Source organism: Prionailurus viverrinus, chromosome C2, assembly GCF_022837055.1.
Source record: "Prionailurus viverrinus isolate Anna chromosome C2, UM_Priviv_1.0, whole genome shotgun sequence".
Taxonomy (NCBI): domain Eukaryota; kingdom Metazoa; phylum Chordata; class Mammalia; order Carnivora; family Felidae; genus Prionailurus; species Prionailurus viverrinus.
Window position 1 is genome coordinate 76,796,162 of NC_062569.1, and position 25,367 is coordinate 76,821,528.

General features: G+C 37.0%; 1 protein-coding gene across 2 annotated transcripts in view; it reads left to right on the forward strand.

The window, feature by feature from the left end:
* The window catches only part of VPS8 (VPS8 subunit of CORVET complex), a 249,925-nt gene that overhangs the window by 103,072 nt on the left and 121,486 nt on the right, over positions 1-25,367 (forward strand). For both annotated transcript variants that reach the window (XM_047875159.1, XM_047875158.1), the window contains 6 exons: positions 153-195; positions 1,641-1,713; positions 2,048-2,167; positions 15,536-15,607; positions 21,144-21,263; positions 22,324-22,380. In XM_047875159.1, coding sequence (XP_047731115.1) covers positions 153-195; positions 1,641-1,713; positions 2,048-2,167; positions 15,536-15,607; positions 21,144-21,263; positions 22,324-22,380 — 485 coding nt within the window. The remainder of the gene's footprint in view (positions 1-152; positions 196-1,640; positions 1,714-2,047; positions 2,168-15,535; positions 15,608-21,143; positions 21,264-22,323; positions 22,381-25,367) is intronic.

Consider the following 25,367-nt stretch of genomic DNA (forward strand, 5'->3'; position numbering starts at 1 on the left):
ATTCTAAAAACAAGAATTAAGGTGGTTTTTTCTCTGTATTCTTTAGAAAGATACTTAACTCAAATGCCAAGTTTTATTTTTTGTTTCCACATAAAGATTTTATTTCTGAAAAGGTTTTGAGAGAATTGCTGAAGATACTTTTTCTGTTTTAGATGAGCAAGTTGTTATGGGCAACAAGCTGCTTGTATATATTAGGTAAGAGATTTTTTTTTTTTAATTTATCTACATGTACTTTTTCTATAATTCTCCCTCCCCCCGCCCTGTATTCTTAGAGGTACTGTCATGTCCTATGTGTATAGTGCTTTTCATGTTTTATTGCTTGTACAGTAGTGGTTTTCAACCATGGGTGATTTTGTCCCCCATTGGTACACCCCCCCCCCCCCCCCCCCCCCGATCTTTGGCAATGTCTAGAGACATTTTTGCTTGTCACATTTGGGGCTGGGAGAGATATGCTGCTGGCATCTAATGGGTGGTGGCCAGCGATGTTGCTGAGTGCATAGGGTAGTCCATACAATGAAGAATTATCTCTGTCAAAGTATCAATAAGGCTGAGGTTGAGAAAGCCTGGTGGTAGAGTATTTTATTTTTAGCACTGGAAACTCTGTGGAATATGTGTTCTCTCTCTTTTTTATAAAAGGGCAAGAGATGTGTTTAGGTCATGAAAAAGTTAGTGACAGAGGTTAAGCTGTGAAATGTTTATCTCCTCTCCATACTCCTCAAACAGAATTCTTTCCACAAACTATGGAGGCTCAGAATTATGTCCCAATAGAACTTTTGCACAGATAGCTGGCTGGCAGGGTGGCAGGGCGGAAGGTGGCAGAACCTGCCAAAGCATCATTTTAGCTCCTATCTAGTGCCAGAGTTAACTTTGAGACCTGTTTCACACTTGTTACATCGATTCTTTAGAAGAACATATGCAGCATCTCCCCAGTACTTTATTGTCTGTACTTGAAATTTCTTAGAATATGCTGTCTCTAATCCAACATTCAAAATTGATGGCTAGTTTAAAGAAGTTTAAAATTTGTGCCTTTCCCCCCAGAACGAGGACATATTCAGAAGACATCTTTATAGTTGAACCCGCAAGGCATAAACCATAAAATATTAGCCATAAGGAAGGTCTGATTTGGAGGTAAAACTGTATAGTTAATTTCTCATCAGTTTCTCCTCTCCCTGAAGACTTGTTCTGTTGCAGACATTTTCCAGACCTTTGTTAGACTAGCTTGTTCCCTGTCTTTAATCACTGTTCTTAGAGCCATTGGTTTGAAGTTTGTGAGAACATTAGGCTTTTCACTGGTAAAACATAGCGTAATGGTGCCATTAGGTATTTTTCTGGTGCTGAGTATGAGACTTTCAGATAGTGTGTTCTCATTCCTTCCTGTCCACTTAGCGTGGCGTAGGTTTCTTTTAGGAAAAATAAGAAGAAATGAAAGTGCTTACTCTGTCACGGGATATGTTTATTTCACCACCATCCCTGTTGCTCACATTTTCTGAACTGGCTTTCATCTTGATCAAGTTTGAACTTGATGTGACAAAAGCTGAGTGTGCTTAAACACCAAATGAGTATCTTGGGTTTGAGAAACAATGTGTTACCTGGAAGTTAGCCCATTACAAGTCACCAAATCTGTTCTCCTTTTCTTCTAGCTGTTGTCTAGCAGGCCGAGCCTATCCCCTTGGTGACATCCCTGAAGATCTTGTTCCCTTGGTTAAAAACCAGGTTGGTGCTATTTCCACACCTCTTGTTAATACGTACTATATTATGATCCACACCTCTTGTTTTATGATCCACACCTCTTGTTAATATGTACTATAGATGAACTGTAATTGAAGGTTACACGTGAGTCAGGAGCTATCTGCTATGGTAGGAGAGAACCTACCCACCATCACTACAGCCAGTAATGATAGCGGAATCAGGTTAGAGAAGTTACAACATGGTGGCAATTTAAACTAAATTCCACCTGCCTTTATTTTGTCCAACTGGCAGTTGTTGCTTCAGCAAGATACTTTGTAAGGAGAGAAGATCGTCAACTTTTTTTTTTTTAAACTTGAAGGTTTTTGAATTTCTGATTCGCCTGCATTCAGCAGAAGCCTCCCCTGAGGAAGAAATCTACCCCTATGTTCGGACTTTGCTACATTTTGACACAAGAGAATTTCTAAATGTATTGGCACTGGTAAGAGATAATATAATTTTAAGATGTTTTTAGAGGAACCAGGGTAATAAATTTTTTTTAATGGAAAGAAAGATGTGTATGCAGATACAGTTTTGATAACCTGACAGCGAGCAGTAAACATTTCAAAATGTTTAATTTTGTTGCGCCACCCATATTTTATAATTCTTTATCTCCCTTCCTTTCCCCCTCGTCCTTTTGTCCCTTCTTCTCCCCCCACTCCCTTGTGTCTCTCTGTCTCTTTCTAACACATCCTTATCAAAAAGCTAAAGCAGAATTAGATGTGTGGTACATTTTTGGTTTCATAAATTATATTATTTCATATACTGCATATGGAAGAAGGTTGAAGGACATGTAGTGGTGATGATAGTGGAAATAACTGGAATTTAAAAGGAATCTGGGAGCTTCGTGCTGAAAAAAAATCCTTATACATGTTTAATTAAAGATGGATTTGGGTGAGCCAGGTTGTCTATGAAAATGCCCCCAGGGGAATAATTATATAACACATAATATATCATTCCAATTAAATAGTATTGTAGTTGGTTTTTTAAAAGCTTTTGATGATATGGATAGTGCTTATATTACAGTGGTTAGTGAAACAATAGACCCACAAATGTATAAAACACACAAATGTTGCATATGCACAATATTTAGAGAAAAAAGACCAGAAGGAAATAAGACTTAAATATTATTAGTGATTGTGAGATGGGGCAAATTTCTCTAATGAGCATACAGTACATTTATGAATTGAATAATGTAGTAAACTGTTAAATAAAAAGAAAGCCTATGAAAAAGTTAAGATTCCCAGTTATATTATTCTTTTAATTAGTTTATTTGAATATTTGGCTTCAGAAGTAGTAATTTTAATTGCATAGGAAGAAGGGAAAAGAAACTTAGAACTGGAAGTCAGATCTGATTGGTTTAAGAAACTTTGGGGCGCCTTGGTGGCTCAGTCGGTTGAGCGTCCGACTTCGGCTCAGGTCATGATCTCACAGTTCGTGGGTTCGAGCCCCGCGTCGGGCTCTGTGCTGACAGCTCAGAGCCTGGAGCCTGCTTCACATTCTGTGTCTCCCTCTCTCTCTGCCCCTTCCTTGCTCATGCTGTGTCTCTCTCTGTGTCAAGAATAAATAAACATTAAAACAAATTAAAAAAGAAAAAAAAGAAACCTTAAACAACCTTAGAGAACATAAGAATAGTTGGTCTCTGGCATGTAGGAAAAAAGAAACAAAGTGATGAGGCAGGGGGTACAGAAAAAGTAGTAGAGAGCAACAAAGAATTTTAACTAATTTTCCTTTTTTTTTTTTTTTAAGGGCTCTGGTAGCATTTGGAATTGTGCTGATATCTGAATTGAGGATTGATTGATAGTAAGGTTGCAGTACAATCTCATTTGCATAGCAAATATGAGCACCTAGTATGTCACATGTACTGTACTAACTGGGAGTGTACCCTTGGTTGACAAGATATAAACCCTGCCTTTGTGGAGGAGAGCTTCTAGACTTTTAGATAAGTAATTATAGCAAAGTGTAGTGTGTGCCATTGGTGAAGTGCAGGATGCCATACACACACCTAAGAGAGGAATCTAATGGAAGGTTAAGGAAGGTTTCTTGTATGAAATGATGTTCATGTTGAGTCTCAAAGGATGGATAGAAATTAGGTTAGGATTAGGGAAAAGTATTCTAGGTAGAAGGACAGAATATGTAAAAAGGCCTGGAAACAAGACAGAACAATGTATACTAAGGAATTGGAAAAAAAAAAAAAATCAGTATGACCACATCTTGAGGTGTAAGGAAGCCTATAGTGAGAAACAAATCGAAAAGGTAGGAAGAGACTGAGTTTTTTAATCCATGGTGAGAAGTTTAGACTTCTACACTAGAGTAGTAGGTAGCCACCGAAACCTTTTAAGTAGAGGAATATCATGATTTGTAGTTTAGAAAAACTCCCCCTAACTGTTGTATGAAAATGTGTTGTAATAAGACAACTTTGGAGGCAAGAAGATATGTTAGCAAATTTTTGTAGTAATCTAAGTATAGTATAGAGGTGGCTTGAATTAAGGCTGTGATACCAGGAATAATAAGATGTGAAGGGATTTGAAAGATATTTTAGGAAGCAAATTGGCCTAAAACATAGGGCTTATTGTGCCACTGGATGTGAAGGATAAGACAAATGGGAGGTGTCAAAGATTCCTAGATTTCTGACTTGGTTAATTGGATATATGGTGGTTTATTCATTAGGGAATCAGAAGAGAAACTGGTTTCTCAGAAGATGAGGGGTAGGACGAGGTTGTGGTGAGCGATGGGGAAACATATAGATATTAATTCTCTTTTGGACTTAATGAATTTGAAGTGCTTGAAAGGCATGTGGAGGTTTTCTTACATGCTTGTATCATGTGTTGGCTGCATGCCCAAGTCCCAGAGCTGGAGAAATTGACAAGACCTAGGATCCAAAATCCTTGACTCACTACCTATTTTGCCACGATTGATTCATCATCCAACTTTCCTAATTCAGTGAATATGTCTTAATAAAAAACATTTTCAGGGGCTTGTAATTTATGTGACAGATTTTTAAATCCCATTTTACCACTTTTTTCACTTTGGAATATTTTTTAAAGTAAGGTTTTTAAATTTAGCTTCCTTGAGGTATAATTTATATAAAATATAGTATGGTTCATCCATTTCAAGAGAAGAGTTTTACAAATGCATACGGTCTTGTGACCACTCTTACAACTAACATGGAACATTTCCATCACATCCTAAATGCCAGCCCCTGGCAATTGCCAATTTGCTTTCTAATACTGAAATTCTGCCCTTGCCAGGATGTCATATAAATAGTATCATATGCTTTGTAGTTTTTTCGGGCTTCTTTCACTTAAAATAATGCTTTTGAGATTTATCAGTGCTGTTGCTTGTATTAATAGATTGGCCCTTTTTTTAATAAGTTTTTATTTAAATTCCAGTTAACATACAATATAATATTAGTTTCAGTTGTACAGTATCGTGATTTAACATTTGCATACAATATTCAGTGCTCATCACATGTGTACTCCTTAATCCCCATTACCTATTTGACCCATCCCCTCCACCTCCCCTCTGGTAACCATCAGTTTGTTCTCTATAGTTAAGAGTCTGTTTCTTGGTTTGCCTCTCTCTTTTGTTTTCCCCTTTGCTCATTTGTTTTGTTTCTTAAATTCCACATATGAGTGAAATCATATGGTATTTGTGTTTCTCTGACTGACTTAGTTCACTTACCATAGTACTGACTCCATCTGTGCCATTGCAAATGGCAAGATTTCATTCTTTTTGCTGAGTAATATTCCATTGTGTGTGTGCGTGCGCGCGTGCATGCCGTATCTTCTTTTTTTTCTAATTTTTTTAAAGTTTATTAATTTTTGAGAGATGGAGAGAGGAGAAGGTATAAGTGGAGAGGGGCAGAGAGAGAGGGAGACACAGAATCCAAAGCAGTCTTTAGGTTCTCAACTGTCAGCACAGAGCCCGATGCGAGGCCCGAACCCATAAACCTTGAGATCATGACGTGAGCCAAAGCCAGACGCTTAACCAACTAGCTACCCAGGCACCCCCACCATATCTTCTTTATCCATTCATCAATCAGTGGACACTTGAGCTTTTTCCATAATTTGGCTATTATAATGTGGTTATAAACATCAGAGTTCATGTATCTCTTCAATTTATTTTTGTATTCCTTGGGTAAATACCCAGTAGTATGACTGATGAATCATGGGGTAGTTCTATTTTTAACTTTTTGAGGAACCTCTATATTGTTTTCCACAGTGGCTACATCAGCTTTCATTCCTACCAACAGTGCAAGAAGGTTCCTCTTTCTTCATATCATCACCAACGCCTGTTGTTTCTGTATTGTTGATTTTAGGCATTGTGACAGGTGTGAAGTGAAATCTCATTGTAGTTTTGATTTGCATTTCCCTGATAATCAGTGATGTTGAGCATCTTTTCCATGTGTCTGTTGGCCATCTGTATGTCACCTTTTGGAAGAATGTTCAAGTCTTCTGTCCATTTTTTAAGTGAATTATTCATTTTTAAGCTGTTGAGTCTTATAAGTTCTTTATATATTTTGGATAATAACCCTTTATCAAATATGTCATTTGTAAATATCTTCTCCCATTCCATAGGTTACCTTTTTAGTTTTGTTGATTGCTTCCTTTGCTGTTTTTATTTTAATATAGTTCTAGTAGTTTATTTTTGCTTTTGTTGCCCTTGCCTCAGGAGATATATCTTGAAATAAGTTGCTATGGCTTATGTCACTGTCTATGTTCTCCTCTAAGATTTTTAGGGTTTCAGTTCTCACATTTATGTTCCTAATCCATTTTGAATTTATTTTTGTGTTTGATGTAAGAAAATAGTCCAGTTTCATTCTTTTGCATGTAGCTGTTCATTTTTCCCAGCAGCATTTGTTGAAGACACTGTCTTTTTCCCATTGCATATTCTTGCCTGCTTTGTCAAAGATTAATTGACCATATAATTGTGAGTTCATTTCTGGGTTTTCTATTCTGTTGTATTGATCTTTGTTTCTGTTTTTGTGCCAGTACCATACTGCTTTGATTATTACAGCTTTGTAATAAAACTTGAAATCCAGAATTGTGATGCTCCCAACTTTGCTTTTCTTTTGTCAAGATTGCTTTGGGGGTGCCTGGGTGACTTAGTTGGTTAAGGGGCCGACTTCAGCTCAGGTCATGATCTCGTGGCTCATGAGTTCGAGTCCCATGTTGAGCTCTGTGCTGACAGCTCAGAGCCTGGAGCCTACTTTAGATTCTATGTCCCCTTCTGCTCTGTCACTCTGTCTCTCAAAAATAAATAAACATTTAAAAAAAAAGTGCTTTAACTATTTGGAATCTTTTGTGGTTCCATACAAATTTTAGGATCATTTGTTGTAGCTCTGTGAAAAATGCTGTTGGTATTTTGATAAGGATTACATTAAATCTATAGATTGCTTTGGGTAGTGTAGATATTTTACAGTATTTGTTCTTAGTGCATGACATGGAATGTCTTTCTTTCTTTTTGTTTTTTTAAAGTTTATTTATTTTGACAAAGAGAAAGCACGAGCAGGGGAGGGGCAGAGGGTGAGGGAGAGAGAGAATCCTAAGCAGACTCAGCACTGTCAGCATGGAGCCCTATGCAGGGCCAGAACTCAGGAACTGCGAGATCATGACCTGATGTGAATTTGGACACTTAACAGACTCAGCCACCCAGGTGCCCTTGGAATGTCTTTACATTTCTTTGTGTCATCTTCCATTTTTTTCATCAGTGCTTTATAGTTTTTAGAGTACAGCTCTTTCACCTCTTTGCTTAGATTTATTCCTAGCTCTCTTACTGTTTTTGGTGCAGTTGTAAGTGGGGTTGATTCCTTGATTTCTCTTTTTGCTGCTTTGTTATTGGTATATAGAAATGCAATAGATTTCTGTATGTTGATTTATATCCTGCAACTTTACCGAACTTGTTTATCAGTTCTAGCAGTTTTTTGGTTGAATCTTTAAGGTTTTCTATATATAGCATCATGTCATCTGCATATAGTGAAAGTTTTACTTCTTCGAAGTTTTTACTTTACTTCGATGCTCTCAATGCCTTTTATTTCTTTTTGTTTAATTGCTGTGGCTAGGATTTCCATTACTATGTTGAATAAAAATGGTGAGAGTGGACATCCCTATCTTGTTCCTTACACTAGAGGAAAAGCTCTTAGTTTTTCCCCATTTAGGAGGATTTTAGCTATGGGTTTTTCATATATGGCCTGTGTTATGTTGAGGTGTGTTCCCTCTAAACCTACTTTGTTGAGGGTTTTTATCATGAAAAATGGTATACTTTGTCAAATGTTTTTTCTTCATCTATTGAAAGGATCATACGGTTCTTATCCTTTCTTTTGTTAATGTGATGTATCACGTTGATTGGGAATATTGAACCACCCTTGCAACCCAGGAATAAATCCCACTTCACTATGGTGAATGCTTTTTTTTTTTTTAATATATTGTTGGATTTGGTTTGTTAATATTTCATTGAGAATTTTTGCATCTGTGTTCCTGAGGAATATTGGCCTCTAGTTCTCTTTATTTTTTTATTATTTTTTATTTTTTTAACGTTTATTTATTTTTGAGACAGAGAAAGACAGAGCGTGAGCAGGGGAGGGGCAGAGGGAGAGGGAGACACAGAATCTGAAGCAGGCTCCAGGCTCTGAGCTGTCAGCACAGAGCCCGACGCGGGGCTCGAACTCACGGACCGTGAGATCATGACCTGAGCCGAAGTCGGACGCTTAACCGACTGAGCCACCCAGGCGCCCCTCTCTTTATGTTTTTTAAGTTAATTTATTATTTTGAAAGAGAGAGAGAGAGCGAGCAGATAGGGGAGGGCCAGAGAGAGGGAGAGAGACTCTCATGCAGGCTCTGTACTGTCAGTGTGAAGCCCGATGTGGGGCTTGACCTCATAAACCATGAGATCATGACCTGAGCCGCAGTCAGAGGACACCAACTAAGCCACCCAGGCACCCCTTCTTTTTTTTTTTTTAAAGTTTATTTATTCTAGTTATCTTTTTTAGTGGTGTATTTATCTGGTTTTGGTATAAGGGTAATGCTGGCCTCATAGAATAAATTTGGAAGTTTTTCTCTCTTTTCTGTTTTTTGAAATAGTTTGAGAATAGATATTAACTCTTATTTAAGTGTTTGGTAGAACTTACCTGTGAAGCCATGTGGTCCCGGACTTTTCTTGTTTGGGAGTTTTTTGATTACTGTTTCAATTTCTTTGCTAGTTATTCATCTGTTCAAGTTTACTGCTTCTGCCCATTTCAGTTTTGGTAGTTTATATGTTTCTGGGAATTTATCCATTTCTTCTAGGTTGTCCAATTTGTTGGCATATAGTTTTTTATAATCTCTCATAATTATTTGTATTTCTGTGGTGTTGGTTGTTATTTCTCTACTCTCATTGTGATTTATTTGGGTCCTTTTTGAGAAGACTGCCTAGGAGTTTATCCATTTTATTAATTTTTCAAAGAACCAGCCCCTGGTTTCATTCAGCCCCTGTTCCATTTTTTAGTTTCTGTTTCATTTATTTCTGGTCTTATCTTTATTATTTCCTTCCTTTTACTGTTTTTGGATTTTGTTTGTTCTTTTCCTAGCTCCTTTAGTTGTAAGGCTAGGTTGTTTTTTTGAGATATTTCTTGCTTCCTGAGGTAGGCCTGAATTGCTATAAAGGTTTGGACTCCTTTTGCTGTATCCCAAAGGTTTTGGACCATTGTGTTTTCATTTTCATTTGTGTCCATGTATTTTTTTCATTTCTTCTTTGATTTCCTGGTTGAACATTCATTGTTTAGTAGCATGTTGTTTAACCCTCCTGTATTTGTGGTCTTTCCAAATGTTTTCTTATGGTTGACTTCTAGTTTTGTAGTGTTGTGGTCAGAAAAGGTGCATGGTATGATTTTAATCTTTTTGCATTTGTTGAGGCCTGTTGTGTGACCTAATATGTGACCTATTCTAGAGAATGTTCCATGTGCACTTGAAAACAATGTGCATTCTGCTGTTTTAGGTTGGAATGTTCTGAATATATATTTAAATCTATCTAATCCAGTATATCATTTAAACCCATTCTTTCCTTGTTGCTTTTCTGTTTAGATGATCTGTGCATTGATCTAAGTGGGTGGTAAAGGCCCCTACTATAATTGTATTATTATCAAGTAGTTCCTTTTTGTTTGTTACCAATTGTTTGATATATTTGGGTGCTACTTGTTTGCTGCATAAATATTTACAATTGTTATGTCGTCTTCTTGCTGGATTGCTCCCTTTATTATTATATAATGCCCTTCTTTGTCTCTTGTTACAGTCTTTGTCTTAAAGTCCAGTTTGTCCAGTGTTAAGTATTGCTACTCTTTCTTTTGGCATCCATTTGCATGATAAATATTTCTCCCATCTCCTCACTTTCAGTCTGAAGGTGTCTTTATATCTAAAACGAGTCTCTTGTAGGCAACATGTAGATGGGTCTTGTTTCCTTATCCATTCTGACACCCTATGTCTTTTGACTGAAGTATTTAGCCCCTTACATTCAAAGTTATTCCTGATAGATATGTATTTATTTCCATCTTATCACTTACTTTGTGGTTGTTTTTGGAGATTTTCTCTGATCCTGTCTTGTCTTTCTCTTGAGTTTTGCTGATTTTCTTTAGTGATATATTTGGATTTCTCTTTGTTTGTTGCATGTTTATTAGTGGGTTTTGATATATGGTTACTATTAGGTTTGTATATAACCTCTTCTGCAAATAATAGTTCTAATTAAGTTGATGGTTGTTCAACTTTGTATCCATTCTCTTCCCTTTTGTGCACATTTTGGGTATATGTTATTGTATTTTATATCCTTTTTCTTGTGTGAGTTGTTTGGCTGAATATTAGAGAAATACTCATTTTTACTGCTTTGTGTTTTGTGCTTTTATACTGTCACTTTTGTCCTCTCCTTTCCGCTCAAAGAGTCCTCTTTACTATTTCTTGCAGGGCTGGTGTAGTGGTCACGAACTCCTTTAGTTTTTGTTTGTCTGTGAAGCTTTTATCTCTCCTTCTATTCCAAATGGTAGCCTTGCTGGATAGAGTATTTTTGGCTGCAGATTTTTCCCATTCAGCACTTTGAATATATCAAACCACTGCCTTCTGGCTTGCCAAGTTTTGTTGAAAAATCTCCAGATAGCCTTATGGATTTTCCCTTGTAAGGTAATGACTTCTTTTGTTGCTTTTAAGATTCTTTTCTTCATTGCTATATTTTAAAAATTTAATTACAATATGTCTTGGTGTTGGCCTGATTTTGTTGATTTTGATGGGTGTTGTGTGTGCCTCCTGGATCTAGATGTCTGTTTCCTTCCCTGGATTAGGGAAGTTTTCAGCTATTATTTCTTTAAATAAATTTTCTGCCCTCTTTTCTCTCTCTTCCTCTAGGGCTCCTGTAATATGAATGTTGTTGTATTTGATAGAGTCCCTGAGTTCCCTATGTCTGGTCTTAACATAATTCTTTCTCTCTTGTTCAGCTTCATTACTTTCTTTTACTTTTTCTCTGGGTCATTAATTGATTCTTCTGCTTTTCTAGCCTGCTTTTCATTGCATCAAGGATGTTTCTAATCTTGTTTGTTGCCCTCTTTGTCTCTGATTGATTCTTCTTTAACTCTTTGTGGTAAGGGTCTCACTGATGTCTTCTTTTCTCAAACCCAGTGAGTATCCTTGTGATTGTTGCTTTAAATTCTCTGTAAGGCATGTTACTTATATCACTTTCACTTCAATCTCTGGCTGCGGCCTTATCGTATGCTTTTACTTAGGATAAATTTCTCTGTCTTTGCATTTTGTCTAAATCTCTGCCTTATGTGTGTTAGAAATGCTAGTTATGTGTCCTGCTCCTGAAAGTAATGGCCTTAAGGTAATGTAGTGCCCAGGGCCCACCTAGTGCTTCAGGGAATGTATCTAGTGTGTGCTTATTTGCTCTGCTGTTGTTTTCTGGTTGCTCTATCCTTCAGGCCAGTGGTCTTAGAAGCTCTCCTTGCCTGCCATAGACAATGTTTGGTCCTGGCCTGCATGTGGGCAGTTTTAACTAAGTGTGCTCTGATCTGCTTGTGGAATGAGACCTGTCACCACCTCCACTGGAACTGAGGCCTTGCAAGACTTTCTGGTCGGGAGATGTGGTATGGGCAGGGGGTTTGTGTTGGTTTTCTAAGGGGGGGCCCACTGTGCTGGAACTGATGCAGGCGTGACTGAGAAGGGCAGTTCCACCAGAGTACAGAGGGGTGGGGCTTGTTGTAAGCAAGTTAGGCAGCTTGGTGTCAGAACTGCACTGCTTCCCACACGTGGCTCTCTGTTTCTGCTGAGGGGCAAGAGAAGAAAACAGCACTAGCCAGCTCCTTTGTTTCCCAAAGAGGTGTGGTGTGTCCATGACTGCTGCCTCTCCAGGAAGAGTTCTGAGAAGAGCAAATAATGTACATCCCCACACCCCCCCCCCCACCCACCGCCATGTGCCTCAGCCACTGTTGAGATTGCTGCTTCCACACTGTCTGCCCCCAAGTTGCTTGCTTACCTTCTCTCCAGGAGCCCCTCAGTGCCCTCCAGCTCTATCACAGCTAAGCCTGTGACCTTTAAAATTCCAGGCTTCCCACCCCCATCAACCTTCAGTTTGTTTTCAGTCTTTAAGAGTCTGGGGAGGGTGGGTGATGTGTATTGAGGAGGGCACCTTTTGGGATGAGCACTGGGTGTTGTATGGAAACCAATTTGACAATAAATTTCATATTAGAATAAATAAATAAAAATAAAATAAAAATAAAATTCCAGGCTTTAAGCCCTGCTGATTGCAAGAATTCGTGAAATTCAGCCCCTCTTGTTTTCCAAGCAAATGGCTTTGGAGAAACGTTCTCCTTGTGCTTTCCCCTGTGTGCTCCTTTCTCTCTCATTCTTCTCCAAGACTACGGCTCCCTCCCCTCCAAAGGAGCTGCTGTTTCTCTTCTAAACCATGTCTCCACACTTTCCACCATCTTCATTGTGGCCTCTTTTCTCCCTTTAGTGGAGTTCGTTCAGTCAATCTTCAGGTCAATTTCTGAGGTATGTAGGATGATTTGATAGGTATCTAGTTGTATTTATGGGACTAGGTGAGTCTAGGATCCTTCTACTCTGCTGTCATATTCTCCTGAACCAGGTTGTTCCTTTTTATGGCTGTGTAATTTTCCATTTTATGTGTGTACAGTTTGTTGATCTGTTCACCAGTAGATGGTTCTTGGTTCTTGTTTTGAACACCACTTTTATGAACATTTACATATGGGTCTTTGTGTGGACATAACATTTCTTGAGTAAATACCAAAGACTAGAATTGCTGGGTCATTTGTTAAGTGTTTTATTTTACTTTGTAAGAAACTGACAGGCTGTTTTCTAAAGTGGTTCTACCATTTTACATTCCTGCTAGTAGTATAGGTATCAGTCTGTTCCTTCATCTCACCAACACTTGCTATAGTTTATTTTTTTAAATTGAGCGTTCTAAAAGGTGTGTAGTGGTATCTCAGTATGGTTTTAATTATATTTTCCCTTTAACTAATGTCAGTAAGCATCTTTTCATTAAAATATATTAGCAGAGAAGACATGTTTGTCATCTGTATATATTCTCTTTGGTGAAATATCTGTTCATATTTTAAAAAATTCTGTATTTTCTTGCTAGGTTTGAAAGTTCTTTACAAATTTGAAATACAAGTTCTTTGTCAGATTATATAAGCTTAGCAAATGTTTTCTCCCAGTCTAGTTTGTCTTTAAAGACTGATAGTTTTACTCTAAGATATCACTCAGAATTGACTTTTCTGGGTCATACCATGTATACTATAGGCCTGTTCAATGTGTGAATTCAAAGTCCTTTTATTTCAAGAAAGTCTTCTTGAATTACAGATTTAAATGCTTCTTCTACTTCATTATTTTGTTTCATCTTAAATTACAATTATTTGTATATTGTATTTTCTTTATCTTCTCTATTTGTCATCTTTTCTCTGATCTCTTTTACTTTTTTATTTAAATTTTATTAGTTCTCTTCATATATACATTCGATTTCTCTTACTTTACTTGTGGTCATGTCTGTGCTTTTGGGTGGCTTGTAGGTCTTTGTGCTTCACAAACTGTCATTCTCCATTAGGACATGTTATTCCTCCAACAAGCATTGCATAATTGGAAGCATCTTCAATGGAGTGATAATGACAATGACATGCCATTTTAGTGGCAGCTGTAAACTACAACCAAAATATGTCATTATATATATCATAATATTCATACTATAGTATATCACCACTTAATTATGTTTATACAAGTAAACTTTCAATATGTTTCAAAGCAGTGAATACATGCTGCCAAAAGGAAAATGGATAAGAAATTCTTTTCTTACTAGCTGTCACTGCTGTTGTTTTTAATACATATGTTAATTTCTCCATGATTTTTAGTTAAATAGCACTTGTAGCAGATAGTACCTTTTATTTGTACCTGCAGAGTGACATCTCATTTTGGCAGGCTGAGGTGGGGGTGGAGGTATGTGTTTGTATTAGTGTGTATTAGTGTGTTCATAAACCTGAAGATAGAACTGAGAGACTTTGTAGTTCATCTTTCTGTCTTCAGGCAGGGTAAAATTTAACCCACTTAAACATTAAAATATGTTCTGTTTGAGTTTACAGACAGAGTTCCTGCAGTCTCCTTGGTAACTCATCTCAACTTTTCTCAACTAACTGGCAGCAAAGCAGTCTCGTTGAAGAAAGAGCTTTAAAAAAAGAAAAGATTTTATTTTTCTGTCATTAAGTAGACAGATGAGCATCATTTGTTTAAAGCACTTAGTGTGTGTCAAGAGAGGAGAAGGAAGGGCATACTCATCCAAAGTATTATTGCAGAAGTTGGGGAAATTTAGGGCCTACTTAAAGAACAGCAGTATTTTGGTTTGAATGTAACCATAATGTAGTCTTGAAAGTTCATGGCTTTAAAATTCCTTTTTTTAAATCTCTTGGGACACTATGTGGTCTATTTTATTGTTTCAGGAAAATAAGCACTAAATTACTGCTGTATTTCTAAGACCCACATGTGCTAAGTGAAAACCACAGGAAAGATCTTCAAGTCTTTCATCACTTTTATTATTCAATAAATATTTTTGTTTTAATTTTTTTGGTAGTGAAAACAATTTTAATTCCTTCATATATGCATTTTATAGGTACTAGGTATTTTCAGAATCCGATGCTGTCATTTACTTTGGTACATGTTTTGTTCTAAATATATCTGGCTCTACTTGTGCAAGGACATAAGAGTGCTGTACTTGGTGTGTTTTGAAAATGGGATACTTAGCCCTTATATGTAGGCTTGAGGATTTTAACATTGTGACAGTTTTACCATAATTTAAAAAAAAAATCTGTCATTGAACATCATTTTTTTTAGTTTTAATGAAAATCATGAAAGTTATTTCTCATGAAAGTTAATAAACTGTACTTCAGTTATTATTTCTAAATAGCATAAATGGAATGATGGCTGAGCATGTAACATGTATTTTCTCAAGCCCTTGTTCATAAATTTGCCTCTTACCCTTAGTGTTTCTTCTTTTTCATTGCCTGTAAACTTTGCCCTCCTTTCTGAAGTCACTCTTTGGTTGTATGATAGTTACTATATTTTTATACTTGTTATCTGGTTTTAAAGTCCTAGAATACCATGCAGTATTAAATGCTATAGCTCTCTGGCTAACTTACTAAAAACAACTTACTCTTTAAAGGTATAGAAGGAAAAACCTGATGAGGAATGGTTATCTTATTGGGGATTTTACCTGCCTATTAGTAAGAAATTAATATCTTGTTTCCTTCAAATTTTACAAATAATAATTATTTTTAAAAATTTCTTCCTGTTAGACTTTTGAAGATTTTAAAAATGACAAGCAAGCTGTAGAATATCAACAACGAATTGTGGACATTTTGTTGAAAGTGAGTACTCAGAGAATAGATGTCTTTGTATTAATGTTTAAGAAAGTTGAATTGTTTTATAGCAAAAATAATCTTATTTAATAATCTTATTTAATAAAGCAGTATGTCCAAAGAAATTTTGTTGTGATGTCTTTGTCTTCCAAACCTGAGTGAAAAACTAACCATTAATTCAAAAAAAAAATTGTTACTGTATCTCAGCTGTAGACTTGCTACTAGGATACAGGGTACTGCCCTTGAGAGATGCATTTTGTGGTAATTACTATATTAATATGATTTTGTGAAATAATGGTGACTGACTTCAGAATGCTTTAAGCAAATAATTAATGTGAAGAATCTTCTTCTGTCTCAGACCAGCATCGCTGTGTTGCTGTAGTTTGACCGTGGCACTGAGATGGTGGTAACACTTCAGAATGATTAGAGGCACAGAGAAGATCATCTCAGTTTAAATCTAACTAAATTCAGTCCAAAGCTATTTTGAGATCCATGCTGTTGCTAATGAATGAATGCAGAGACAGATGCTTTTCCTTTCCATCTGCACAGTTTGAACCAGGCCAGTTTCTTGTAGTTGAAAGCTTAGAATTTTCATCCTGTTCATTTGGCTGTAGAATGGAGCTTTCTTCCTCTTAGGGAGTTTTCAATTATTTTGGACAAGATACCAAAATTAAATGTTCTCTAATTGTGTATGACATTAATGCATTACACTTATAATAGTTCTTTATAATTTTCAAAGCACGTTTATATACATTATCTTAATTGAGCTATTTATTAACCTTGTAAGATAGGCAGTGATGAATATGAGAATAAGCTTGCTAAGCCCCCAAAGAATGCCAGTTTGATCCAGGTAGGTAGTATGAAGAGTTTTTACCTGGAGTTCCTAAATGGTCTCTCAATACCTAATCTTGTCTTCCTTTCATTTGTGATCTTGCCTTTCCTTTATTCTTCTCTGACTCCCTGTTGGATCAGTTGGAATTGAGTTCGGCTGTGAGAGAAAATACAAAATAACGATAGTTTAATTGTGATGGGAATTTATTTTTCTCCGTGGGAGTCTGCAGGTAGGCAACCTGATCTGGTAGAGTGGCTTCACAAACTCATTAGGGATGCAGATGCCTTCTGCTTTCACTGTTACTATTCTTAGTACATGGTTTCTGTCTTTTGGTCCAAAATATCTGCCTGGGTTCCAGCCATCACCTCTACATTCTAACCAGCCTGAATGCAGAAAGAGATGAAGAAAGGAGTTCCCTCTCTTTAAGAAAACTTTTTAGAAGTTGTGTACTACAATTCTGCTTATAACATGTTGATCAGAACTTAGATATATTGCTTCTCAGCTGCTAAGAGAGACTGAGAAATGTACTCTGTATTGTGGGTTACCATGTGTTTAGCCTAAAATGAGGAGTTCTGTTTCTAAGTTAGGAAGGAAGAACAGATGTTGGAGCATAAGTACTAGTTTCTGCCATACTCATCTAAAGCTGTTTAACATGACATCCAAGATCCTTCTATATTTTCTGGATCTTGACTACTTCTCTGTAACTTTTCTCTCCTATCTCCACCACACCGCCTGCAACACACTCTCTATATTACAGACTTCTCAACTATATTAAGTTATTGCAATTCATGAGCTTTCTGTGTCATCTTTATGTCTTAAGTTCTTTGTGTAGTTTTCTTTTATCCCATCATGCCTTTCCTTCCCTTTCTCTGCCTGGCAGATTCCTAACCATTGTCCAAGGCATAACTCAAATATCATCCATGAGAAACTCTTTTAGAATCTAGAATCCTCTTCCGTATTTCCAGTTGGATTAGTTGCCCCTTCTCTGTGTTCATACAACACTTTATACTATACGCGGCGCACTGTATGGTAATTGTTTACATCTATGTTTTCCTGCCTGGGACTGAGTTTCCTATAGATAGAGACTGTGAAGATTTTTTTTTTTATGTGTATCCTTGTTTTAACGTGTCCAACGCAATGGAAGCTAGTAGATGTTCAAGGCATGTTTGCAAGTTTATTGAATTGGAATTTGAATTTAAAACTATACTAAGTTGGAGGAATGATCCAAATGAAGAGCCTGACGCTTCATAAAGTACTTAAACTATTAGAGTTGGTGAATTGCTATCCTTGTATATTGTTTTGGTAGTATTTATCTTGTGTCAATGAAGAATGAACTTTTGAGAGTTTTTTTCTCATTTTTGATGAAAGAGTTGCACTAACAAGTGTAGTACTGATGGGGCCAGCGAAAATAGGAATGTAGGCAGTGACCAGGGAACACTGGATGAACATTGAATGTAAGGTGATATGATGTGTGCTGCATGACTACAGACGTAGAAGTAAAAAGCTGTTAATTTGTGACTTTGTATAAGATTACTCAGAATTTTTGTAAGCATGGCCCCTGGAATAGGTAAGAAAGGAAACAGAGAGGGGCCAGAATTTCAAGGATGATAACCGGTTCGACGCTTGCTGAGGTGGCAAGGGAATTGGCTGAGAGTTAGAACTCTGTTCTCAGGAGTTATTTCTAGGATCATATAATTAAGGAGTTCACACCCAGAAACCAGAAGAAAGGGCTAAATAAGCAGAGAGGAGCACTGGCTGGGCCCAAGAGTTGAGTCCCAGGAAAGCACCTGTACACTGAAAGGGAGTGATGATTGAGTATTTTAAAGCTGGAGAAAGCTCTTTGAATTATCTATTATCAATTAGAATTTAGATATACACATACACAGATTATAACTTGAAATATTCTCATACTCTGGTAATGCTGAATTATGCACTTGAACAAGCTGTGTTTGCTGGACTAAAGCAAGGAGAGTTAAAGAAAGGGATACACTCCGTTCATGCTGTCTCTCTCTGTCCCAAAAATAAATAAACGTTGAAAAAAAAAATAAAAAAAAAATTTAAAAAAAAAAGAAAGGGATACACTGCTAGCAAAGTACAAGGAGGTAGGCCAAAAGCTGGGCCCCAAGGGAATGTTTTATAACAGGAGGAATCTTACATTTTATCTTTGAATGAGAGTGAGAGAGGGGACTTAGGACTTCCGATAGATGAGACAATTTGTTGTTTAGCTAATTCAAAACAATGCCTGATCTTCCTTCCCTGTCTTCTGTATTCTCTTTCTTTGCTAATGGCATCATCGTCCTACCTGCCTGTCAGGCTCAAGGTCTGTCATTGTTTATTCCAACTTTTTAAAAGCCACACATTTCCACACAGATAAATCCTTGTCCTGTTGCCTCTTTCCGGTGGCGTCTTTTGCACCTGTTCCTGCTTCTGTTTTCATGATCACTGCCCTAGTTCGGACCCCAATTATCCATTGGAGGAGAGACTCCATTGCAGTCATATGCATCTTGCTTGGGCTCCCTACCTTTTAATTCTTCCTTGTGTTATTTCACTCTGTTCTCCAACTGGATAATTTTCCTAAGCCCAATCCTGATGATGATAAGCTCTCATGGTTGAACATGGTCACTAGAGCCCCAGTTTTTTTATGGAATAAACTCTAGATTCCTTAGAATGTATTCAAGGCCTCATCTTTTCAATCTGATATCTCCCTCCTCCTCTTGCATGTGGCTGCACTCTAAAGAAATCCAGTTTCTTTGCACGCACTTGTATTTTCCAGTGTCCATGCTTTTGCTCACAGTCTTCTCTCTGTCGTGGGTTACTCTGTCATCTCACATTCCCCTACTTTCCTCATTTCTTTTCAAATTCCTTCTCTCATTTTCCCTACTGTGCTTTTGTAGCCATTTGTTCCTTTATGACAATGTTAGTTGCATTGTACCTTTTATTTAAGATTTGTTACCTGTTTCACCTTGCGTTCTTGCTCATAATTTCCTTGAAGGTATTTGCTATACCATCTCACTCATAGGAGGTACTCAGGAGATGAGAGCTCACCTAAAGCAGAGGAACGATTATGGTTTGATAACTGTGTGTGATCATAAACAGCCTGTTATATGAAACCATCTGTTTAAGGAACTGCTTATAGACAGGGCAGAAGCCATTCACTTCACTGATTGCTGGGCTAGCTGACGTCTTTTTTGGGATGCCTTCACTCTCTAGTTATCTTACTTAAAAAAGTGTTTTTATTTAAGAATAATTGACATACAATACTGTACTAGTTTCAGATGTATAACATAGTGATTTCAGTATTTACATACATTATGAAATGGTCACCGCAGTAAATCTAGTTACCATCTGTTACCATACAAAGCTGTTACAGTAGTATTGACTATATTCCCTATGCTGTACATTTCCTGTCTGTATCTTATTTGTTTTATAACTGGAAGTTTGTACCTCTTAATCCTCTTTACCTGTTTTATTCAACCCCCTTCCCCACTCCACCCCCCAGCAACCCTCAGTTAGTTCTGCATCTGTTTCTGTTTTGTTCTTTAGATTTCACATAATAAGTGAAATCATACGGTATTTGTCTTTCTCTGACTTATTTCACTTAGCATAGTGTCCATCCATGTTGTAACACATGGTTAAGATTTCATTCTTTTTTGTGGCTGAGTAATATTCTATTGTATATAAATACCACATCTTCTTTTTAAAAAAATTTTTTTTAATGTTTATTTTTGAGAGAGAGCACACACATGTGCAGGCAAGCGAGGGAGGGGCAGAGAGGGAGCGAGACAGAGGATCCTAGCAGCTTCACCCTGTCAGCACAGAGCCCGATGTGGGGTTTGAACTCACGAACTGTGAGATTGTGACTCTGAGCCAGAGTCGGATACTTAACCAACTGAGCCACTCAGGTGCCCCGTAAATACCACATCTTTATCCATTTATCTATCGATGGAATTTAAGTTGCTTCCATATCTTGGCTGTTATAAGTAATGTTGCAGTAAACAGGGATGCATATATCTTTTTGAATTAGTGTTTTTGTTTTCTTTAGATAAATACTTAGAAGTGGAATTTCTGGATCAATACTATTTTCAGTTTTTTGAGGGACCTCCATACTGTTTTCTATAGTGGCTGCACTGATTTACATTCCCACCAACACTGCATGAGTCTTCCCTTTTCTCCACATCCTTGCTTACACTTGGATTATTTATCTTTTTGATACGTGCCATTCTGACAGGTGTGAGGTGATACCTCATGGTGGTTTTGATTTGTATTTTCCCGATGATGAATGATGTTGGACATCTTTTCCTGTGCCTTCAAGTTACCTTAGTTTTAAACCCCAGAATGACTTTGTTCTCTCTGTGTTGGTAGGCAGCTTTTTGGTAGGTTTACTTTAATTTAAATTTAACTTTAGTAGGATTCTCTTTTAAGAATTCCAAAGGGAAACATGATTATTATTTCTTTGAAATCACCTCTCTTGCAATTCAGTTCTTATCCAAATTGTGCCTAGAAATATGCCAAAAATCATGAAAATGTTTTCCTTTCAGAATATGAATAGTTTTTGCTCCTTCTCTAAATGACATTGAACTCAATCGTTGCATAGCCTATAAAAGAATCTTTCCATGAGTCTCCGGTAATGAGGCTCCCTCTTCCCCTTCTAATGGTATAATTTTGTGTCAAACCAGTTGATGTATTGAATAAATGGTCTCTTTTGCTCATTAGGTTATGGTGGAGAATTCAGATTTTACTCCTTCACAAGTAGGGTGTCTCTTTACGTTCCTTGCCCGGCAGCTAGCAAAGCCTGACAATACCTTGTTTGTAAACAGAACCCTTTTTGATCAGGTGAGTGTCTTTAATGATGAGAGCTAGAATTGTTTTTATGCTGTTTGCTGTTCACAGAAAAGTTCACTGGACTATATAGTTTCTTAATATAAAAAACTAGATAAATATCTTATCAGGTAGAAACCTGTTGAGGTTTTAATTTGGATTAAATTGGTTGTTTCTTTTAATGTTGTGCCTGTGTAGTATGACTTTTCTTAGTAACTTGGTATCATGGGGGGTATGGCTTGTGGAGATTGGTTTATAGAGATTTTGTTCTTTTAATTGTGTTCTCTGAATTGCCTAGATTTCTTTGCTCAAGAATTTTTCAATTTTAGAAGTCACCTATCTCATCGGTAGCAAGTCTCTGATGTTGATCATCTGTAAGAGAGATTTCTTTTAGAAAGTCTCAATGTCCCTACAAATGACTTTGACTTTGAAGATCTCTCTTAATCCCAGTTAAATAGCTCCTGCATATCAATACATGGGTGGCCAAAAAAAAAAAAACAAAAAACACTTTATCTCTGGAGAAAGTTGCCAATAATGACAAGCATTTATTGAGCACTTTATAACAGCAGGCTCTCTTCTAGAGTTTTATATGTGTATGTTAACTGAGTGCTCCCCAAGCACCCCCATTCTGCAGATGAGGAAACTAAAGCGTGGAGAGGTTATGTCACTCATCCAGGATCATACTTAGTAAGTGTGATTCTTAGCAATAAATACTGTTATTACATGTTAATAAAGTTGTGACTGAAATCCAAGTGGCCTGACTCTGAAGTCCATGCTTTTCTTGGTCCATGGTATCAGGGATCTTAAGGTTAAGGTGTGCTGGTAGCGCTGCCTTCCAGCCATGTTTCTGAACAGTAAAGATAAGATACATATTAAATTGATAGCATACTTGAGCCTGTGGTGCCATGTAATAGGCCAGTCAGTTGGGAAGACACCATATATCTGTGGTATTTGTTATGACTGAGTATGGATGAATTGATGATATAGAAGGGGTAGTTATTGTTGTTTTCATTATACAATGTTATGGCATGCATGCTAGTCTCCAATAAAAAAAAAATACCTTTCCTTTGACCAGGTCCTTGAATTCCTCTGTAGTCCTGATGATGACTCCCGACACTCTGAAAGACAGCAGGTATGAACCCCGGGGACTCTTATTGCTCAAGTATGGGAAAGAGGACAGAATAAGCTGGAAAGAACCCTTCTGTGCTAGACCTCATGAAACATAAGGGGGGAAAATTGTGCCAAACCCTAATACTAAGCTAGATAGTGGCAACTAGAAAATAGTGCAGATGGTTGTTAGGAGTACATTTATAAAGAATTCACATCAAACTAAATTCCTAGGAAGACTGGACCTGTCTTGCATTCAGCATGACTCACAGGGAATACTTCATCCTTCTCCATTAAGTAGCAACATTTGGCACCTGTTGTATCCTGCTTTCCACTAGGGCCATTTATCTGATAACCACTTGTAGCTGCTATGGTTCTGAACCAGAAAGGCTGCCAGATCTTGAGTATTGGGACATTGAACTTTGGGAGTACTCTATAGCCCCACTGCATTAGGGCTAAACATTTCTGGAGACTAGAATCCATCTGTCCTTCCACTAATCACTGTGAGATAGTAACTGTTGGATTACCGTTTTTTTCTACTTAGGCCACTTTCTCGAGAGTCTCTTCTAGGAGTAGGATTCTTTCAAAGCTTACCCACTATAAGTGTGGGCACTAAGAGAGTCATCCTATTTAAAAGTTATGGCTAAAAGCATAAGAGACTGTTAAAAACTGAGAACAAACTGAGGGTTGATGGGGGGAGGGAGGGGAGGGTGGGTGATGGGTATTGAGGAGGGCACCTTTTGGGATGAGCACTGGGTGTTGTATGGAAACCAATTTGACAATAAATTTCATATATTGAAAAAAAAATAAAGTTATGGCTAGACTTTGTCAGACAAGCAAGCTACAAAATATAAGTACTGTGAAAGCTACGCTGGTCTTTTTTATGGTAATAGTGCACAGCTGGGAGGTTGAGACTCTTGAGACTTGGCTAAAGAACTTAGGATAGCAGCAGTGACCCTTTTCTCCTCACAGCTGTGGCCCAGTGACTGCTGCAGACTGACTATTTTAGGAAGATAAGACAGCTGCTAGAATTTTGATTATCTCAAATTATATTGAATATAAATAATAATGTGGACCCCTCACTTTGCCCCTGTCTCTCTATTGGCAGGAAAAGTGAATCTTGGTGTTGCTATGTACAATGATAAAGAATTTTAATATAAATAACTAAAATAAATATAAATAGAAATAAAAACCAAATCTAAATGTACAAGTCAAACCTTGAAAAGTAATCCTTGTATAGTAATGTTCTATTATCGGGAGTCTCCTTTGAGACTATTAAGGTTTTTTCTTGATTCATTTGAGAAATACAGAAAACTGATGAAGTAAATTGCTCAAGTTCAAAACTAAGATTAGAACCCAATTCCTTCCGTTCTAGTCCAGCACTCTTGTACTCTATATGTAAAAATTTTTGCATGCAGTATTTTTTATTGTTTTCTGGGGGTATACTGATAAAATTTTAACAGCTGGTTCCCCAGGTGTAATTCTGACATGAATGTTAGTTGATATTTTCAATATTTAAGTGAGTAAGATGAAAGTACAGGAGTGAAAGCATGGCAGGACTTCGTACATTCATCAGTTGATGTCTTTGCTGAATCAGTTCTTAAATACTGGAAACATATAAGGCCTTAATTTTCTGTGCTATGTGCAATGTGATGATTGTGACAAGCACACTTTTAAATTTGATGGCCTTATTAACCTTGTTTCCATCACTCTCTTAGCCAGGGATTGGCAGGTTTTTGCTTTTTTTTTGTTTTTGTTCTGTAAAGGACCAAAGAGTAAATATTTTAGGCTTTGTGGGACAGATAGGTTCCATGTCACACATGTGTCTTTTTGTTTATTTTACATCCCTTTAAAATAAGTAAAATATAGTAACCCCTGATTTTTACAACATGTGTCGATTTCCATAGTGTAAGTACTCCCACCATGGCTGATTTCAGCCTACCAACATGATGTCACTGAACATGCAATTGGGAAGAGATGCACAGTGCCACACCCTGGTATAATATTTCCACCACATAGATGCAGTAACAAACCTCAAGAGCATACACAGTAAAATGTAGTAAAATAATTAGGAAGTAGTGAATTGTATTAATTACCTTTTTTACTTTAATTAATTGTAAATTTGTATAATTTAATTTTTAACAGTCACTATGTTTAACAACTGGCTTATACAGTTCCTGAAAACTTAATTCTGCTGAATTGTTAAGACTGGCTCCAGCGATGGCATTTCTATTATATTATTCCAAATTGAGGCTCCCAGTAGATGAGTTCACTCCATAGTTCTATACTACAGTATATTATAATGCTCAAAATGGACTCAATTAAGGTTCTGAACAGTAAGTTTTAGATAGGTTTTATTTCTTTTCTGCTTTTTTGTCTTTTCTTAACTTGAAAGTAATCAATTTCCTGGGAGTGCCTGGGTGGCTCAGGCGGTTAAGTGTCCAACTTCGGCTCAGGTCATGATCTCACAGCTTGTGAGTTTGAGCCCCATGTCAGGCTCTGGGCTGATAGCTCAGAGCCGGGAGCCTGCTTTGGATTCTGTATCTCTGTCTCTCTCTGCTCCTCCCCTCCCCTGCTCACTTGCGCGTGCTCTCTCTCTCTCTCTCTCTCTCTCTCTCTCTCTCAAAAATAAGCATTAAAAAAATCTTTAAAAAATTATCAGTTTTCTATGTTAGAAAAATATTTGTTAAATGGTTTCCTGAAGTTCTGGGAAGGGTCATGTTACTCTGGATCTCAAACTTAAATATAAGAGAGAGCTTTCTCATATTGTTCTAATGACTGTATAATGTTTCTGTTGTATTTTGAGTTTAATTTTAAAATATTGATGAATCAACCTCAACATCCTATTCACTTTTTTATTCAGCTACCTGGTGTGGTTAAAGCTTAATTATATGAACCCCAGTGTTTTATTTGTGTGTGTGTGTGTGTGTGTGTGTATGCCATAAAATTGATTTTAACCACTTTCAGTGTACATTTCAATGGCTTTAAGTATATATGATTGTTGTGCGGTAA